Here is a 14,078-nt window from a genome sequence, read left to right as displayed (position 1 = left end):
CAATATCCTTTTCCATAGTGAATACTGAAGCAAAGCATTTATTAAGTACCTATGCCATCTCCTCTGGTTCCATACACACTTTTCCACTGTCACACTTGATTGGTCCTATTCTCTAACGTGTTAGCCTCTTGCTCTTCACATACTTGTAGAATGCCTTTGGGTTTTCTTTAATCCAGCTCACCAAGGCCTCTTCTGGCTCCCCTAATTTCATTCACAAGCTCCTTCCTGCTAGCCTTATAAATCTTCTAGATCTCTATCATTATCTAGTGTTCTGAACCTTTCATAAGCTTTTCTTCTTGACTAGATTTTCAACAGCCTTTGTACACCACGGTTCCTGTACCCTACCATCCCTTCCCAGTCTCATTGGAACATACTATGCAGGACACCATGCAAATATCTCCTGAACATTTGCCACATTTCTGCTGTAGAACCATAGAACATTACAGCACAGAAACAGGCTTTTTGGCCCTTCTTGGCTGTGCCAAACTGTTTTTCTGCCTAGTCCCACTGACCTGCACCTGGCCCATATCCCTCCATACACCTCTCATCCATGTACCTGTCCAAGTTTTTCTTAAATGTTAAAAGTGAGCCCGCATTTACAACTTCATCTGGCAGCTCATTCCACACTCCCACCACTCTCTTTGTGAAGAAGCCCCCCCCCCCAATGTTCCCTTTAAACTTTTCCCCCTTCACGCTTAACCCATGTCCTCTGGTTTTTTCCTCCCCTAGCCTCAGTGGAAAAAGCCTGCTTGCATTCACTCTATCTATACCCATCATAATTTTATATACCTCTATCAAATCTCCCCTCATTCTTCTACGCTCCAGGGAATAAAGTCCTAACCTATTCAACATTTCTCTGTAACTCAGTTTCTCAAGTCCCAGCAACATCCTTGTAAACCTTCTCTGCACTCTTTCAAACTTATTAATATCCTTCCTGTAATTCGGTGACCAAAACTGTACACAATACTCCAGATTCGGCCTTACCAATGCCTTATACAACCACACCATAACATTCCAACTCTTATACTCAATACTTTGATTCATAAAGGCCAATGTACCAAACGCTCTCTTTACTACCCTATCTACCTGTGATGCCACTTTTAGGGAATTTTGTATCTGTATTCATAGATCTCTCTGTTCTACTGCACTCCTCAGTGTCCTACCAAAAAAAAATTGGATAGGTATATGGACAGGAAAGGAATGGAGGGTTATGGGCTGAGTGCAGGTCAGTGGGACGAGGTGAGAGTAAGCGTTCGGCACAGACTAGAAGGGCTGAGATGGCCTGTTTCTGTGCTGTAATTGTTATATGGTTATTTACCTTGTATGTTCTACCTTGGTTTGTCCTTCCAATTCCTTTTCCCTTACTCCAATTAAACACTTTTCTAACTTGCCTGTTCCTATCCCTCTCCAATGCTATGATAAAGGAGATAGAATTGTGATCACTATCTCCAAAATGCTCTCCCACTGAGAGATCTGACAACTGACCAGGTTCATTTTCCAATACCAAATCAAGTACAGCCTCTCCTCTTGTAGACATATCTACATACTGTGTCATGAAACCTTCCTGAACACACCTAACAAACTCCACCCCATCTAAACCTCTTGATCTAGGGAGATGCCAATCGATATTTGGGAAATTAAAATCTCCCACCATGACAACCCTGTTATCATTTCACTTATCCAGAATCTGTCTCCCTATCCGCTCCTCAATATCCCTGTTACTATCAGGCAGCCTATAAAAAACACCCAGTAGAGTTATTGACCCCTTTCTTTTCCTAACTTCCACCCACAGAGACTTCATAGACAATCCCTCCATGACTTCTTCCTTTTCTGCAACTGTGACACTATCTCTGATCAGTAGTGCCACGCCACCACCTCTTTTGCCTTCCTCCTGTCCTTTTTGAAACATCTAAAGCTTGGCACTCTAAGTAACCATTTCTGCCCCTGAGACATCCAAGTCTATGTACTGGCCACCATATCGTATCTCCAAGTACTGATCTAAGCTGGTGTGCTGCAAAAATCATCACACTTGGAGCAGGAGCCACGCTGGCTGGAGTGGACGATTCAGAGGGGAGAATACCGGACAGAAGAGTTCTGTTGCCCGCCCAGCTGGCCTGAGTGCAAGGGTATATCACTCTAAGCACTGAGCCAATTTGGAGAGGTTAAAAACAGCTTCTTCAGCAGCAAAATTTAGGCCTGAAGCGAATCGCTGTGCAGCATGTTCTAGGCCCAGAATGATTCACTATGGCAAGACCCAGGTCCTAATGCGAGGTACAATATGCTGTTTGGACAATCTAAATGCTGACCCAGATTGATTAGAAGGCAGGCTGTCTGGCAAGGTTGAAATCCTCTGGGCGCCTACCAACTTGGAGAGGTCGAGAACGGCTTCTCTGGCTGCTAAGTCTAGGCCTGGACCAATTCAGTGCGGTGGGAGGCGGTTTCTAGTGCAAAGTTTGGATAATTTAAAAGTCAGCCTAGATAGTCTGGGGGCTCCTCTGTCTGTGATGCTAAGGCTGTGAGACTACCCTCAGTTGCTGTGCTTCATGTGTGCAAACTTAGTGACAATTTGCCATGTTAATATGATGAACTGAATACCATGGCTTTGGGCCTACTCCAGGGATTTGGATCTCAGGACTCAATTTGGTTTGGAATGCTGTTGTTGCCGCTTGCTTCTATTGGTTGCATGATTTGTTTGTTTTCTTCTTTCTCTGGGAGCACTGCGCTTTGGTCTTTTTAAAAAATTGGGTTCTTTCAGGTTTCTTGCTATATAATTTATACATTCTTTGATAATAAGTGTACTTTGGAATCTGACTTGAAGTTACTACCTTCTGAAGAGTGGAACACACTTTCTTTCCAATATTTAGAAAGTTTAAAATTTATGATTTCCCTCTGATACCTGGAAAAAGTCTCAACGTCAGTTTGTGTGTTGCCAGTGTGTTCTCACTAGGTTGTAATGCCATTTATCAATTCTGGTGTCAGGGATTTCCCACTCACTACTTTATTTGTTTTATGTATCTGAAGTGAATCTGGCATTTTTTCCTGGTTAAATTTGTAAGGAATGTATTTTCAAATGGATTTTATTTTGGAAAATCAACAGCTGCCAGCTCCTTATGGATGCTTTGCTAGTTTGGAATCAGCTGTCTCTGTAAATACTACTTTCACCTCCAGTTCAGAAAGCTAAACCTCCAAGCTGTAATATGTAAGTGAGACAAAGAATTCTAACTGATTTAGTCAGCGGGTCATTGAAAATCCATGAGATTTCTGTCAAGCAATTCACAAAACCATATATTATGTGCAATTTGCTTAAGAGATCGATGCAAATCTTCTTACCACCCAATTACATGTTCTTCTGCTTTGTCATCACTGTTCAACATTCAGAATTTTCAACATTGTGTATTAAACAGTTTTGCTAATTTACAGCACATTATGACATTCTCTGATGGCAGCCAATCAATTATTGCATGTAATTTAAACCGAAAAAAGCCAGATTTATTGCAGATACATAAAACAAAAAAAAAAAGAGTGGCAAATCACAAAACAGCAAAGCTGATAAATGGCATTGTAATATGTGATTTTAACAAAACAAACATTATATAACACAACATAAATTTTGGTCAAATAGTTTAATTGACTGATTAATCAGAACTATTTTCATCTCACAGCATAACTTTCTAGTAGATCTGACAAAATTTCCTTTGCAATTGCCTGCTATATCTGTGACCAGGAATCATGGTTTTTGACGCCTTCTGTGATTCTCAATAGCCCTCCTCAGGGTAGTATCCATTGAAAGATCAAGTTGTTTCACATCTCCATTATCGCACCCAACAACTGGGCATCTATTTCAGAAAGAAAGAAAAACAAATTCAATACAAATTTGCACTTATTCAGAAAATATTCCTTATTGATAGAAACATAGAAAACATTCAGCACAATGCAGGCCCTTTGGCCCACGAAGCTGTGTCGAACATGTCCCTACCTTAGAAATCACTAAGCTTACCCATAGCACTCTATTTTTCTAAGCTCCATGTACCTATCCAAAAATCTCTTAAAAGACCCTATTGTATCTGCCTCCACCACCACCACTGATGGCAGCCCATTCCATGCACTCACCATGCTCTGCATAAAAAACCTACCCCTGACATCTCCTCTGTACATACTCCCCAGCACCTTAAACCTGAGTCCTCTTGTGGCAACCATTTCAGCTCTGGGAAAAAGCCTCTGACTATCCACACGATCAATGCTCCTCATCATCTTATTCACCTCTATCAGATCACCTCTATCTCATCCTCCGTCACTCCAAAGGAGAAAAGGCCGAGTTCATTCAACCTGTTTTCATAAGGCAAACTCCCCAATCCAGGCAACATCCTTGTAAGTCTCCTCTCCATCCTTTCTATGGTTTCCACATCCTTCCTGTTGTGAGGTGACTACAACTGAGCACAGTACTCCAAGTGGAGTCTGACCAGAGTCCTATATAACTGCAACATTACCTCTCGGCTCTTAAACTCAACTCCACATCTACGTCAATGTCCTATTGTAACCTCTGACAGCCCTGCACACTATCCACAACACCCCGAACCTTTGTGTCATCAACAAATTTACTAACCCATCCCTCCACTTCCTCATTCAGGTCATTTATAAAAATCACAAAGAGTAGGGTTCCTCCACACCACTCTTGGCTTCTTTGGACAAGCTAGTTCTAGATCCACAAAGCAATGTCCCCTTGGATCTCAAGCCTCCTTACTTGTGTTATGAATGTGCCACAACTCTGAGGTGCCGAAGGGTACAAAGTCGCCCCCTCCTTTTTGAGAATCGCAAGATCGCTATTAATTCGGGTCAGGGACCCAGGAAATGAGAGAGAGACGTCCAGAATACACAGGTTTTGGAATGTGTCCTGGCCTCAGCAAGGCGGAACCATTGATAACGGCTATTGTCTCTTGGAGACGGAATTGTGTATTGAGTACTGTACAATTCATTGAAGCCCCTCAGGGGAATGACCAGAGTGGGCTGGTTGAGGGATTGCATCATCCCAACCTGACTGACATCTGAGACCCCGTGAGTAAGGATAAAAGAGGGTCTGGGGAACAACCCCTTTAGACGCACCAGGAGAGACGCTAGAAATCCCGTGACAGCGTTTAATAGCGACAGCCGGTGGGGGGCTCGCGTGCGTCCTTTCCCTTTGCCTGGGATTGGGGCCTTACCAAGGAAGAACGGCTTTAGCAAACGGAGAGGCCATAAGTGACCGGCCACACCCACGGAACTCTCGAAGGTTCGGAATCATAAAAGGAATTGGCAAGTTTCTAAAAATCTCTTTCTTGACTCCAACCAAAGGCTGCAGCCTGAATGAACTGAGTGACTTTTATATTTCCATCGGACAATACATTATCCCCTAGACAACGATAGAGCTTATTTCTTATTGATTATTATTATACCCGCACTTTTAGATTTAGTATTGACAACGTATATTATCTGTATGTTTGCATTGATATTATTTTTGTGTATTTTTACCAATAAATACTGTTAAAGATAGTACCATCAGACTTCAACGGACCTCTCTATCTTTGCTGGTAAGTGACCCAGTTACGGGGTTCGTAACACTTGCATGTGGTACCCTATTAAATGCCTTGCTAAAATCCATATACACTACATCTTCTGCTCTTCCTTCATCAATGTGCTTAGTCACATCCTCAGAAAATTCAATCAGGCTCATAAGGCATGACCTGCCCTTGATAAAGCCATGCTGACTATTCCTAATTATACAATTCTCTCCAAATGTTCATAAATTATAAATTCTGCCTCTCAGGATCTTCTCCATCAATTTACCAACCACTGAAGTAAGACTCACTGGCCTATAATTTCCTGGGCTATCCCTATTAACTTTCTTGTTAGTAGGGAACAACATCCGCAACCCTCCAATCCTCCAGAACCTCTCCATTCCACATTGATGATGCATAGATCATCGCCAGAGGCTCAGCAATCTCCTCTCTCACTTCCCACAGTAGTCTGGGGTACATCCTGTCCAGTCCTGGTAACTTATCCAACTTGATGCTTTCCGAAAGCTCTAGCGCATCCCCTTTCTTAATATCTGCATTCTCAAGCTTTTCAGTCCACTGCAAGTCATCCCTGCAATCGCCAAGATCCTTTTCTGTAGTACAGGGGTCACCAACCCTTATTGCACCGCGGACCAGTTTAGTATTAACAATATTCTTGCGCACCGGCCGACAGGGGTAGGGGGGTGTTAATCACGAACAGAATACAACGATACTCAAAGGGGGTGCCTTATGTCCAGTCTATTCCGCAATTTAGTTTTCGTGGCTCTCAGCACTTGCTTCTGTCCCGCTTCCTCACATTTTTTCCACTCAAAAACCTCAGCGGGTTTGTTAAAGTGCAGGGTGCTTGGACTCAAGGCACTGAAGCAGTTTTGAGGGCTTCAGTGCCCCATTAGACAGCGTCCGGGCCGAAACTCTAGCCTCGCCTGCCTCCAGACACCTTGGCCAGGTGCGGCTGGTCGTGGGTGGGGTGAGAGGACTAGGTCAGGGCCAGAGGTCCCTGTGCCGGGGCCGCAGCGGTCGCATTCCGGAGAGAGCAAGGAAGAATGCAACAGGATACGCACCCACCTCCCCTTGCAGGTAGGTAGGATCTATCAGCCGACAAAAGTTTGGCTTGAGGGATGACTTACAGTAGATCGCAGCGAGGTAGCTGCTCAGCTACTTACGAAACCCTGAGCCCAAATTAGGTTGTCTGCGAATATTTTAGCACCGGGTTCCCCACAAACATTCTGTGTGCTAAACAGGTTTAGAGATAGCGCACATCTGTCCACACTTCAGGCCAGTAGCAATGGCACTTCTCTCCGGCTGCACGAGGTGGCCGGTTACCCAAGGACAACCAGTGATCCCTGGCGCGAGGGTATCACTGCAGTTAGGTGACTGATGATCTTGTGTGGGTAATAACCTCGCATGCGTTCAAGTTCAACAGCGGGCGTGACAGGGAACGAGGAAAGGTGCAGCTGACTCACATCGTTTCATATCACCAAATCATATCGCTTCCTCACGGCCCAGTAGCACATGCTTTGCGGCCCGGTGGTTGGGGACCACTGCTGTAGTGAATACTGAAGCGAAGTATTGAGTACCTCCGCTATCTCCTCCGGTTCCATACACACCTTTCCATTGTCACACTTGATTGGTCCTATTCTCTCATGTCTTATCCTCTTGCTCTTCACATACTTGTAGAATGCCTAGGGGTTTTCCTTAATCCTGTCCGTCAAGGCCTTCTCATGGCCCCTTCTGGCTCTCCTAATTTCATTCTTAAGCTCCTTCCTGCTAGCCTTATAATCTTCTAGATTCATATCATTACCTAGTTTTTTGAACCTTTTGTAAGCTCTTCTTTTCTTCTTGACTAGATTTACAACAGCCTTTGTACACCATGGATCTTGTACTGTACCATCCTTCCCATGCCTCATTGAATGTAAGAACATAGGAACACACCTACTCAGAACCACTCGCAAATATCCCCTAAACATTTGCCACATTTCTTCTGTACATTTCCCCGAGAACAGCCATTTCCAATTTATGCTTCCAAGTTCCTGCCTGACAGCCTCGTGTTTCCCCTTACTCCAATTAAACGTTTCCCTAACTTGTCTGTTCCTCTCCCTCTCCAATGTTATGTTAAAGGAGATAGAATTGTGATCACTGTCTCCGAAACGTTCTCCCCCTGAGAGACCTGACACCTGACCAGGTTCATTTCCCAATACCAGATCAAGTACAGCCTCTCCTCTTGTAGGCTTATCTACATATTGTGTCAAGAAACCTTCCTGAACACACCTATCAAACTCTACCCCATCTAAACCCCTCACTCTAGAGAGATGCCAATCAATATTTGGGAAATTAAAATCTCCCACCACAACAACCCTGTTATTATTACTCCTTTCCAGAATTTGTCTTCCTATCTGCTCCTTGATGTCCCTGTTACTACTGGGTGGTTTATAAAAAACACCAAGTAGAGTTATTGACCCCTTCCTATTCCTAACTTCCACCCACAGAGACCCTGTCGACAACCCCTCCATGACTTCCTCCTTTTCTGCAGCCGTGACACTATCTCTAACAGTGCCACACCCCCACCTCTTTTGCCTCCTTCCCTATCCTTTCTGAAACATCTAAACCCCGGCACTTCCAGTAGCCATTCCTGCCCCTGCACCATCCAAGTCTCTGTAATGGCCACAACATCATAGCTCCAAGTGCTGATCCACGCTCTAGGCTCACCTGCTTTGTTCATGATACTCGTTGAAAATTTGATAAACCTCAAATAATCAGCAGTATTTTAAACCACTTAGTAAAACTAAATCCAGGATCATTTTCACGCCTGTTGAAAATAATGTGACCTTATTGTTAAAAAAAACATATTGCAGATGCTGGAAATCTGGAATAATGAAAAAAAAAATTTGAATTATTCAGCAGGTAAAGCAGTACATGAAAGAGGAACAGTTAACATTTCAATTTAATAATCATTCATCAGAACTTAGAAAAGTTAAAAACAAACCAAACTTTCAGTTGAAGGTCTCCTTTGCTCTCCATCTTAATAAATATATTTCCTTTTATTCTCTATGTGCCTCTCAGCTTCCTCGGAAAATTAAAATTTCTGTCTTTTCTAGAGGAACACACACAAAATGCTGAAGGAACTCAGCAGGTCAGACAGCTTCTATGGAGAGAAATAAGCAGCTGACATTTGGGGCCGAGACCTTTCTTCAGTCCTGATGAAGGATGAAAGATGCTGCCAAACCTGCTGAGTTCCTCCCGTATTTTGTGTGTATTCTTCTGGATCTCCAGCATCTGCAGAATCTCTTGTGTTTATTCTCTTATTTCTAACTTTTCCCGGTTCTGATGAAGATTCAACAACCTGTGAAACATTACCGATGCTGCCTGACCTGCAGATTTTATTTTGTTCTTATTATCGACTTTACACTTTCTGCCTTCCTTTGATAAAATGCATATGTTAAACTTCCTTTCAACAACTATGCTTGTATTTGTTATTTAGTTAAACTTCCTCATGACACAGTAACTGCTTCCTTCTGCCTTTGGCAACTGAAAATTAACTTCACCCTCTGTAAAGCCCAAAATGACTATTACTTGTTCCAGAAACCTGACTGGGTATTTCCTGGATATGTGTGTCAGCCACAATTGTGAGATATCACTGCTTGTGCACTGGTTGTTTTGGAGTGTATGAGGGAACATCTGTTTGCCTCATTCTTCCTCATTGCCCTCTTCCTCTGTCTGCCTCTATCTATCATTCACCTGCCACTGTCTCCCAACTCCATCCCTTCTCTCCTCCCCTACTTGTCATCTTAGACAATAGACAATAGGTGCAGAAGTAGACCATTCGGCCCTTCGAGCCTGCACCGCCATTCTGAGATCATGGCTGATCATCTACTATCAATACCCGGTTCCTGCCTTGTCCCCATATCCCTTGATTCCTCTATCCATAAGATACCTATCTAGCTCCTTCTTGAAAGCATCCAGAGAATTGGCCTCCACTGCCTTCTGAGGCAGTGCATTCCAGACCCCCACAACTCTCTGGGAGAAGAAGTTTTTCCTTAACTCTGTCCTAAATGACCTACCCCTTATTCTCAAACCATGCCCTCTGGTACTGGACTCTCCCAGCATCTGGAACATATTTCCTGCCTCTATCTTGTCCAATCCCTTAATAATCTTATATGTTGCAATCAGATCCCCTCTCAATCTCCTTAATTCCAGCATATACAAGCCCAGTCTCTCTAACCTCTCTGCGTAAAGACAGTCCGGACATCCCAGGAATTAACCTTAATCTTGTGCCCCTTGACAATGTGTCAAACACTGCAGGCACCAATCTCACCACTCCCCTTCTGTATGCTGACCACCTCCCCACTGCAATCTCAGTCCTGATGCAACATTTCAACTCAAAACATAGACAATTCCTTCCCCACCAGCATAAGTTGCTTGATCCATTGAGTACCTCCAGCAGATGGTTACGCTCTTTTACAGTGTGATACTGAATTAATACTCCTGCAAAGTAAGTCCCACACTCACTTTTGTTCCCTCAGACCTGTTTTATTTCTGCCTTGTCCAAGGCAGAAGCTCCAACACAATAACTCCTTTAGTGTTCTCAATCCTCTGACATGCACACCCCCTAAGCTGAGGCTCCAGTTGCTTGGATTTTCAGAAGGCCTTTGCTAAAAAAGGTAAGAGTCCATGGTATTATAGGAAAGATACTATCATGGATAAAAGATTGGCTGACTGGCAGGAGGCAAAGGGAAGGAATAAATGGGGCCTTTTCTGGTTGGCTGCCTGTGTGCCACAAGGGTTGATGTTTGGACTGCTTCTTTTCATATTAGATCAATGATTTGGTTAACAAAAGTGATAACTTTGTGGCCAAGTTTGCACAAGATACAAAAATTGGTAGAGTGGCAGGTAGTGTTGAGGAAGTAGGGAGTCTGCAGAAGGACTTAGACAGATTAGGAGAATGGGCAAAGAAGTGGCTGATGGAATATAGTATTGGGAAGTCTGCGGTCATGCACTTTGGTAGAAAGAATAAACGTGTAGTCTATTTTCTAACTGGGAAGAAAATGCAGAAATCAGAGGTGCAAAGGGACTTGGGAGTCCTTATGCAGGATTCCCTAAAGGTTAACTTGCAAGGTAAGGAAGGAAAATGGATATTTGCACTCATTTTGAGAGGAATAGAATATAAAAGCAAGGATGCTGAAGCTTATAAGTTATTAGTCAGATTGCGTTTGGAGCATTGTTTGCAGTTTTGGGTCACATATCTAAAAAATAATGTGTCAGCATTGGAGATGGTCCTGAGGAGGTTCGTGAGAATGATTCCAGGAATGGAAGGCTTAACATATGAGAAATATTTGATTGCTCTGGGCCTATACTTGCTGGAGTTTAGAAGTATGGGGGTGTGGGGATCTCATTGAAACCTACTGCTACTGAAAGGCTGAGATAGAGTGGAAGTGGAGAGGATGTTTCCTATAGTGGAGAGGGGGTCTAGGTCCAGAGAGCACAGCCTCAGAATAGAGGGATATCCCTTTAGAACAGAGATGAGAAGTTCTTTAGCCTGAGCATGGCGAATCTGTGGAATTCAGCCATGGAAGACACAACATTGGGTATGTCTAAAGTGGAGGTTGATAGATTCTTGATTAGTAAGGGCATCAAAGGTTGAGGAGAGGCAGGTGAATGTAACCGAGAGGGATAATAAATCGGTCATGATGGAATGACAGAGCAGACTGAATGGGCTAAATGGCCCAACTGTGCTCCTATGTCTTACGTCTAATGCTTGGCAGAACAACACAGAACAGGACATGCAACAAAACAAGTCCCATTTCTCCCCACACATGGACAGTCCTCCAACTCAAGAAAGGCTGTCTCTGACCTCTAGCAAACTTGCAGAGATTCACAGACTCGGGGCCCTGGCCAATGGGCCTCAACATCCGGATATCCAATTGACCCCAGGATCTGCCAAATATCAAACACTAGGTCTCAAATTTGCAGTACTTGACCCATTGCTAGGCACGGCAGTCCCACATCTATCCAGCATGGATCCACTATAATTTCTAGGCAAGCACTCTAATCATTAAGATACTTTACCTGATCGTTCAAATAATACACTTCACTGATCTTACAGATTTTTGAAGCACCATGTTGAGTAAAGAGACTAATAACAAAGGTCTGTGAGGTGCCATTTCATTAGCTGGTGTGATCAATCTAGTTCATAGAAATGATAAAGGTCAGATTGTCTTGGTTGAAATGAACATTAGACTGTAGACCAGAAGCCATAAGAGCAGAATTAGGCTACTTAGCCCATCAAGTCTGCTCAGCCATTCCATTATGACTGATATATTTTCCCTCTCAACCCCTGACCTCTGGCACCCTTACTAAGTAAGAACCTATCAACCCAATGACTTGGGCTTCACAACCATCTGTGGCAATGAATTCCACAGATTCACTATCCTCTGCCTACTCTGATTGTATTTCTTGTTAAGATAAGGAGATTAATCTTGTTTACAATTTCAACATAATATTGTAGGAGTATTCAATAGTTTAAGGGTAGGAAGGAAAAAGATTGCCCAATTTAACAAAAAATCCTATTCCAATTACTAAAATCACTTTAAGAATGTGGGTTTTAGCATATTAATCAAAAGTTGTTTTACATCTGGGTACGTGCAATTGACCACTTATTTTATTGGCATGTCAGGGAAAACCCAATTAAAAGACAAAATATATTAGTTTAAAAATGATGGTAATGCTAAGACTATAATAACCTAGCATCCATTATTGCAGTCAAAGAGAGATAGAAACATAGAAAACCTACAGCATAATACAGGCCCTTTGGCCACGATGCTGTACCGAACATGTACTTATTTTAGAGATTACCTAGGGTTACCCATAGCCCTCTATTTTTCTAAGCTCCATGTACCTATCCAGGACTCTCTTAAAAGACCCTGTCATATCAGCCTCCGTCGCTGGCAGCCCATTCCACACACTCTGCGTAAAAACCTTGCCTCTGACATTTCCTTTGTACCTGCTTCCAAGCACCTTAAAACTGTACAAAATAATGTAATGGCTCCGTCTGTCTAAGTAGACAATGGATTTCAATGGTTTAGGATTCAAAGCTCTACGGGGCACAGACCTGGGCGAAGAATATGGAGATCCTGGGCTGCCCAGACATCAAGATCTCCCTCTCAGGCTCGCAGATGTGATGTGATGTTATCCAACCACCTTAGGGGCTCCACTCCGGATTTGTGTAGGGTTTACTCCTTAGCCTTCTCTTCTCCCGAAGATACCCACAAGGCAGTGGGATCCAAAACCCTGGATAGGGGCCCATACCGGGTACTGTCAGCCGGAGACAGCTGAGCCCAGGATTCGTGTAAGGCAGGGTCGTTACGCTCTGTAGTAGTGACATATGGAGCCACTACCCACTACCTGTGCAAGATACAGCACAAGAAACAAGAACCTTTGGCCCACAAAGTCCTCACTGACCATCATCAAACTACTCTAACTAAATGTATTCCCACATTGCCAACAAATCCAGTCAAGGTTCTTTTGCTCATCTGCACACTAGGGCAATTAACCTGTATGTTTTTGGAGTGTGAGAGGAAACCTCTCACACTCCACCTTGTAGCTACGCCACCTTGTTAAAATTATCCTGAGAATCATTTATATCAGAAAGAAAGATTAGCTTTATTTGTCATATGGACCCCAAATGGTGTCATTTTTGCACCAACAACCAACAGTCCAAGGATGTACTGGAGGCAGACTGCAAGTGTTGATACGCTTTTAGCACCAACATAACATGCCCACAACTTACTAACCCTAACCATACATCTTTGGAATTTGAGTGGAAACCAAAGCACCTGGAGGAAACCCAAGTGGTGATGGGGTACATACTCCTTACAGACAGAGACAGGAATCAAAGGCTGATTGGTGATCACTGTCATGACCACAATGCTACCATGACAACGCAATTAAATGTGCAATACCTAATTAATTGTTACTAATATAAATAACAGGGATATGAAGAGGACAGTCTTCACCTAAACCTGGAGACTGTGTTTAGCAAAAAGTACTTGTGAGATCAGTAATCAGGATGTAGTGAGAAGTGTTCACTCCCAACTCACCGGGCCTTCTTCCTTTGTTTGTGCTTGGTTTGAATTATTTTTATTATGGCTTCCTCTTCATAACTATGACCACAAACTTTATTCTTCACAGGGCATTCCATTTCTCTCTGCAGACACAAGTTTAAAAGCCAATTAATCACTGTTTTGTTCTTTCCTTGACAAGACACATTGGCAGGATTCTCCATATTTGATGCCGATGCTGCTGATGAAGCCAACATACATGCTTTTCTTAGAAAAGTTTATAGAATAAAATTACAATTTTAGTTCCATATTCAGCACCTTCATTTTGATACCACAAATACATCAACAGACTTCTCCAAGGGCATTGTGTCTGTAACTTTTTGCCGAGATATGCGAGTCTGAATATTTCTTCTTCAGAACATCTGTAGGCATACTTGACTGACCAGTTTGCCTGGGCTACCAATTACCGCAAATT

General features: G+C 43.1%; 1 protein-coding gene across 3 annotated transcripts in view; it reads right to left on the bottom strand.

Moving 5' to 3' along the window:
• Window positions 1-3,608: 3,608 nt before the first annotated feature.
• The window catches only part of nsmce2 (NSE2 (MMS21) homolog, SMC5-SMC6 complex SUMO ligase), a 212,608-nt gene continuing 202,138 nt past the window's right edge, over window positions 3,609-14,078 (bottom strand). For 2 of the 3 annotated variants that reach the window (XM_073052853.1, XM_073052862.1), the window contains 2 exons: window positions 13,643-13,749; window positions 3,609-3,836 (listed from right to left, as the gene is read on the bottom strand). In XM_073052853.1, coding sequence (XP_072908954.1) covers window positions 3,728-3,836; window positions 13,643-13,749 — 216 coding nt within the window. In that variant the 3' untranslated portion in view covers window positions 3,609-3,727. The remainder of the gene's footprint in view (window positions 3,837-13,642; window positions 13,750-14,078) is intronic. The other variant, XM_073052871.1, reaches the window with a different exon arrangement.

This window comes from Hemitrygon akajei, chromosome 1, assembly GCF_048418815.1.
Source record: "Hemitrygon akajei chromosome 1, sHemAka1.3, whole genome shotgun sequence".
Classification (NCBI taxonomy): Eukaryota; Metazoa; Chordata; class Chondrichthyes; order Myliobatiformes; family Dasyatidae; genus Hemitrygon; species Hemitrygon akajei.
The sequence above is the reverse complement of the archived record's forward strand: the minus strand, read 5'-3'. Positions and strand labels throughout refer to the sequence as shown.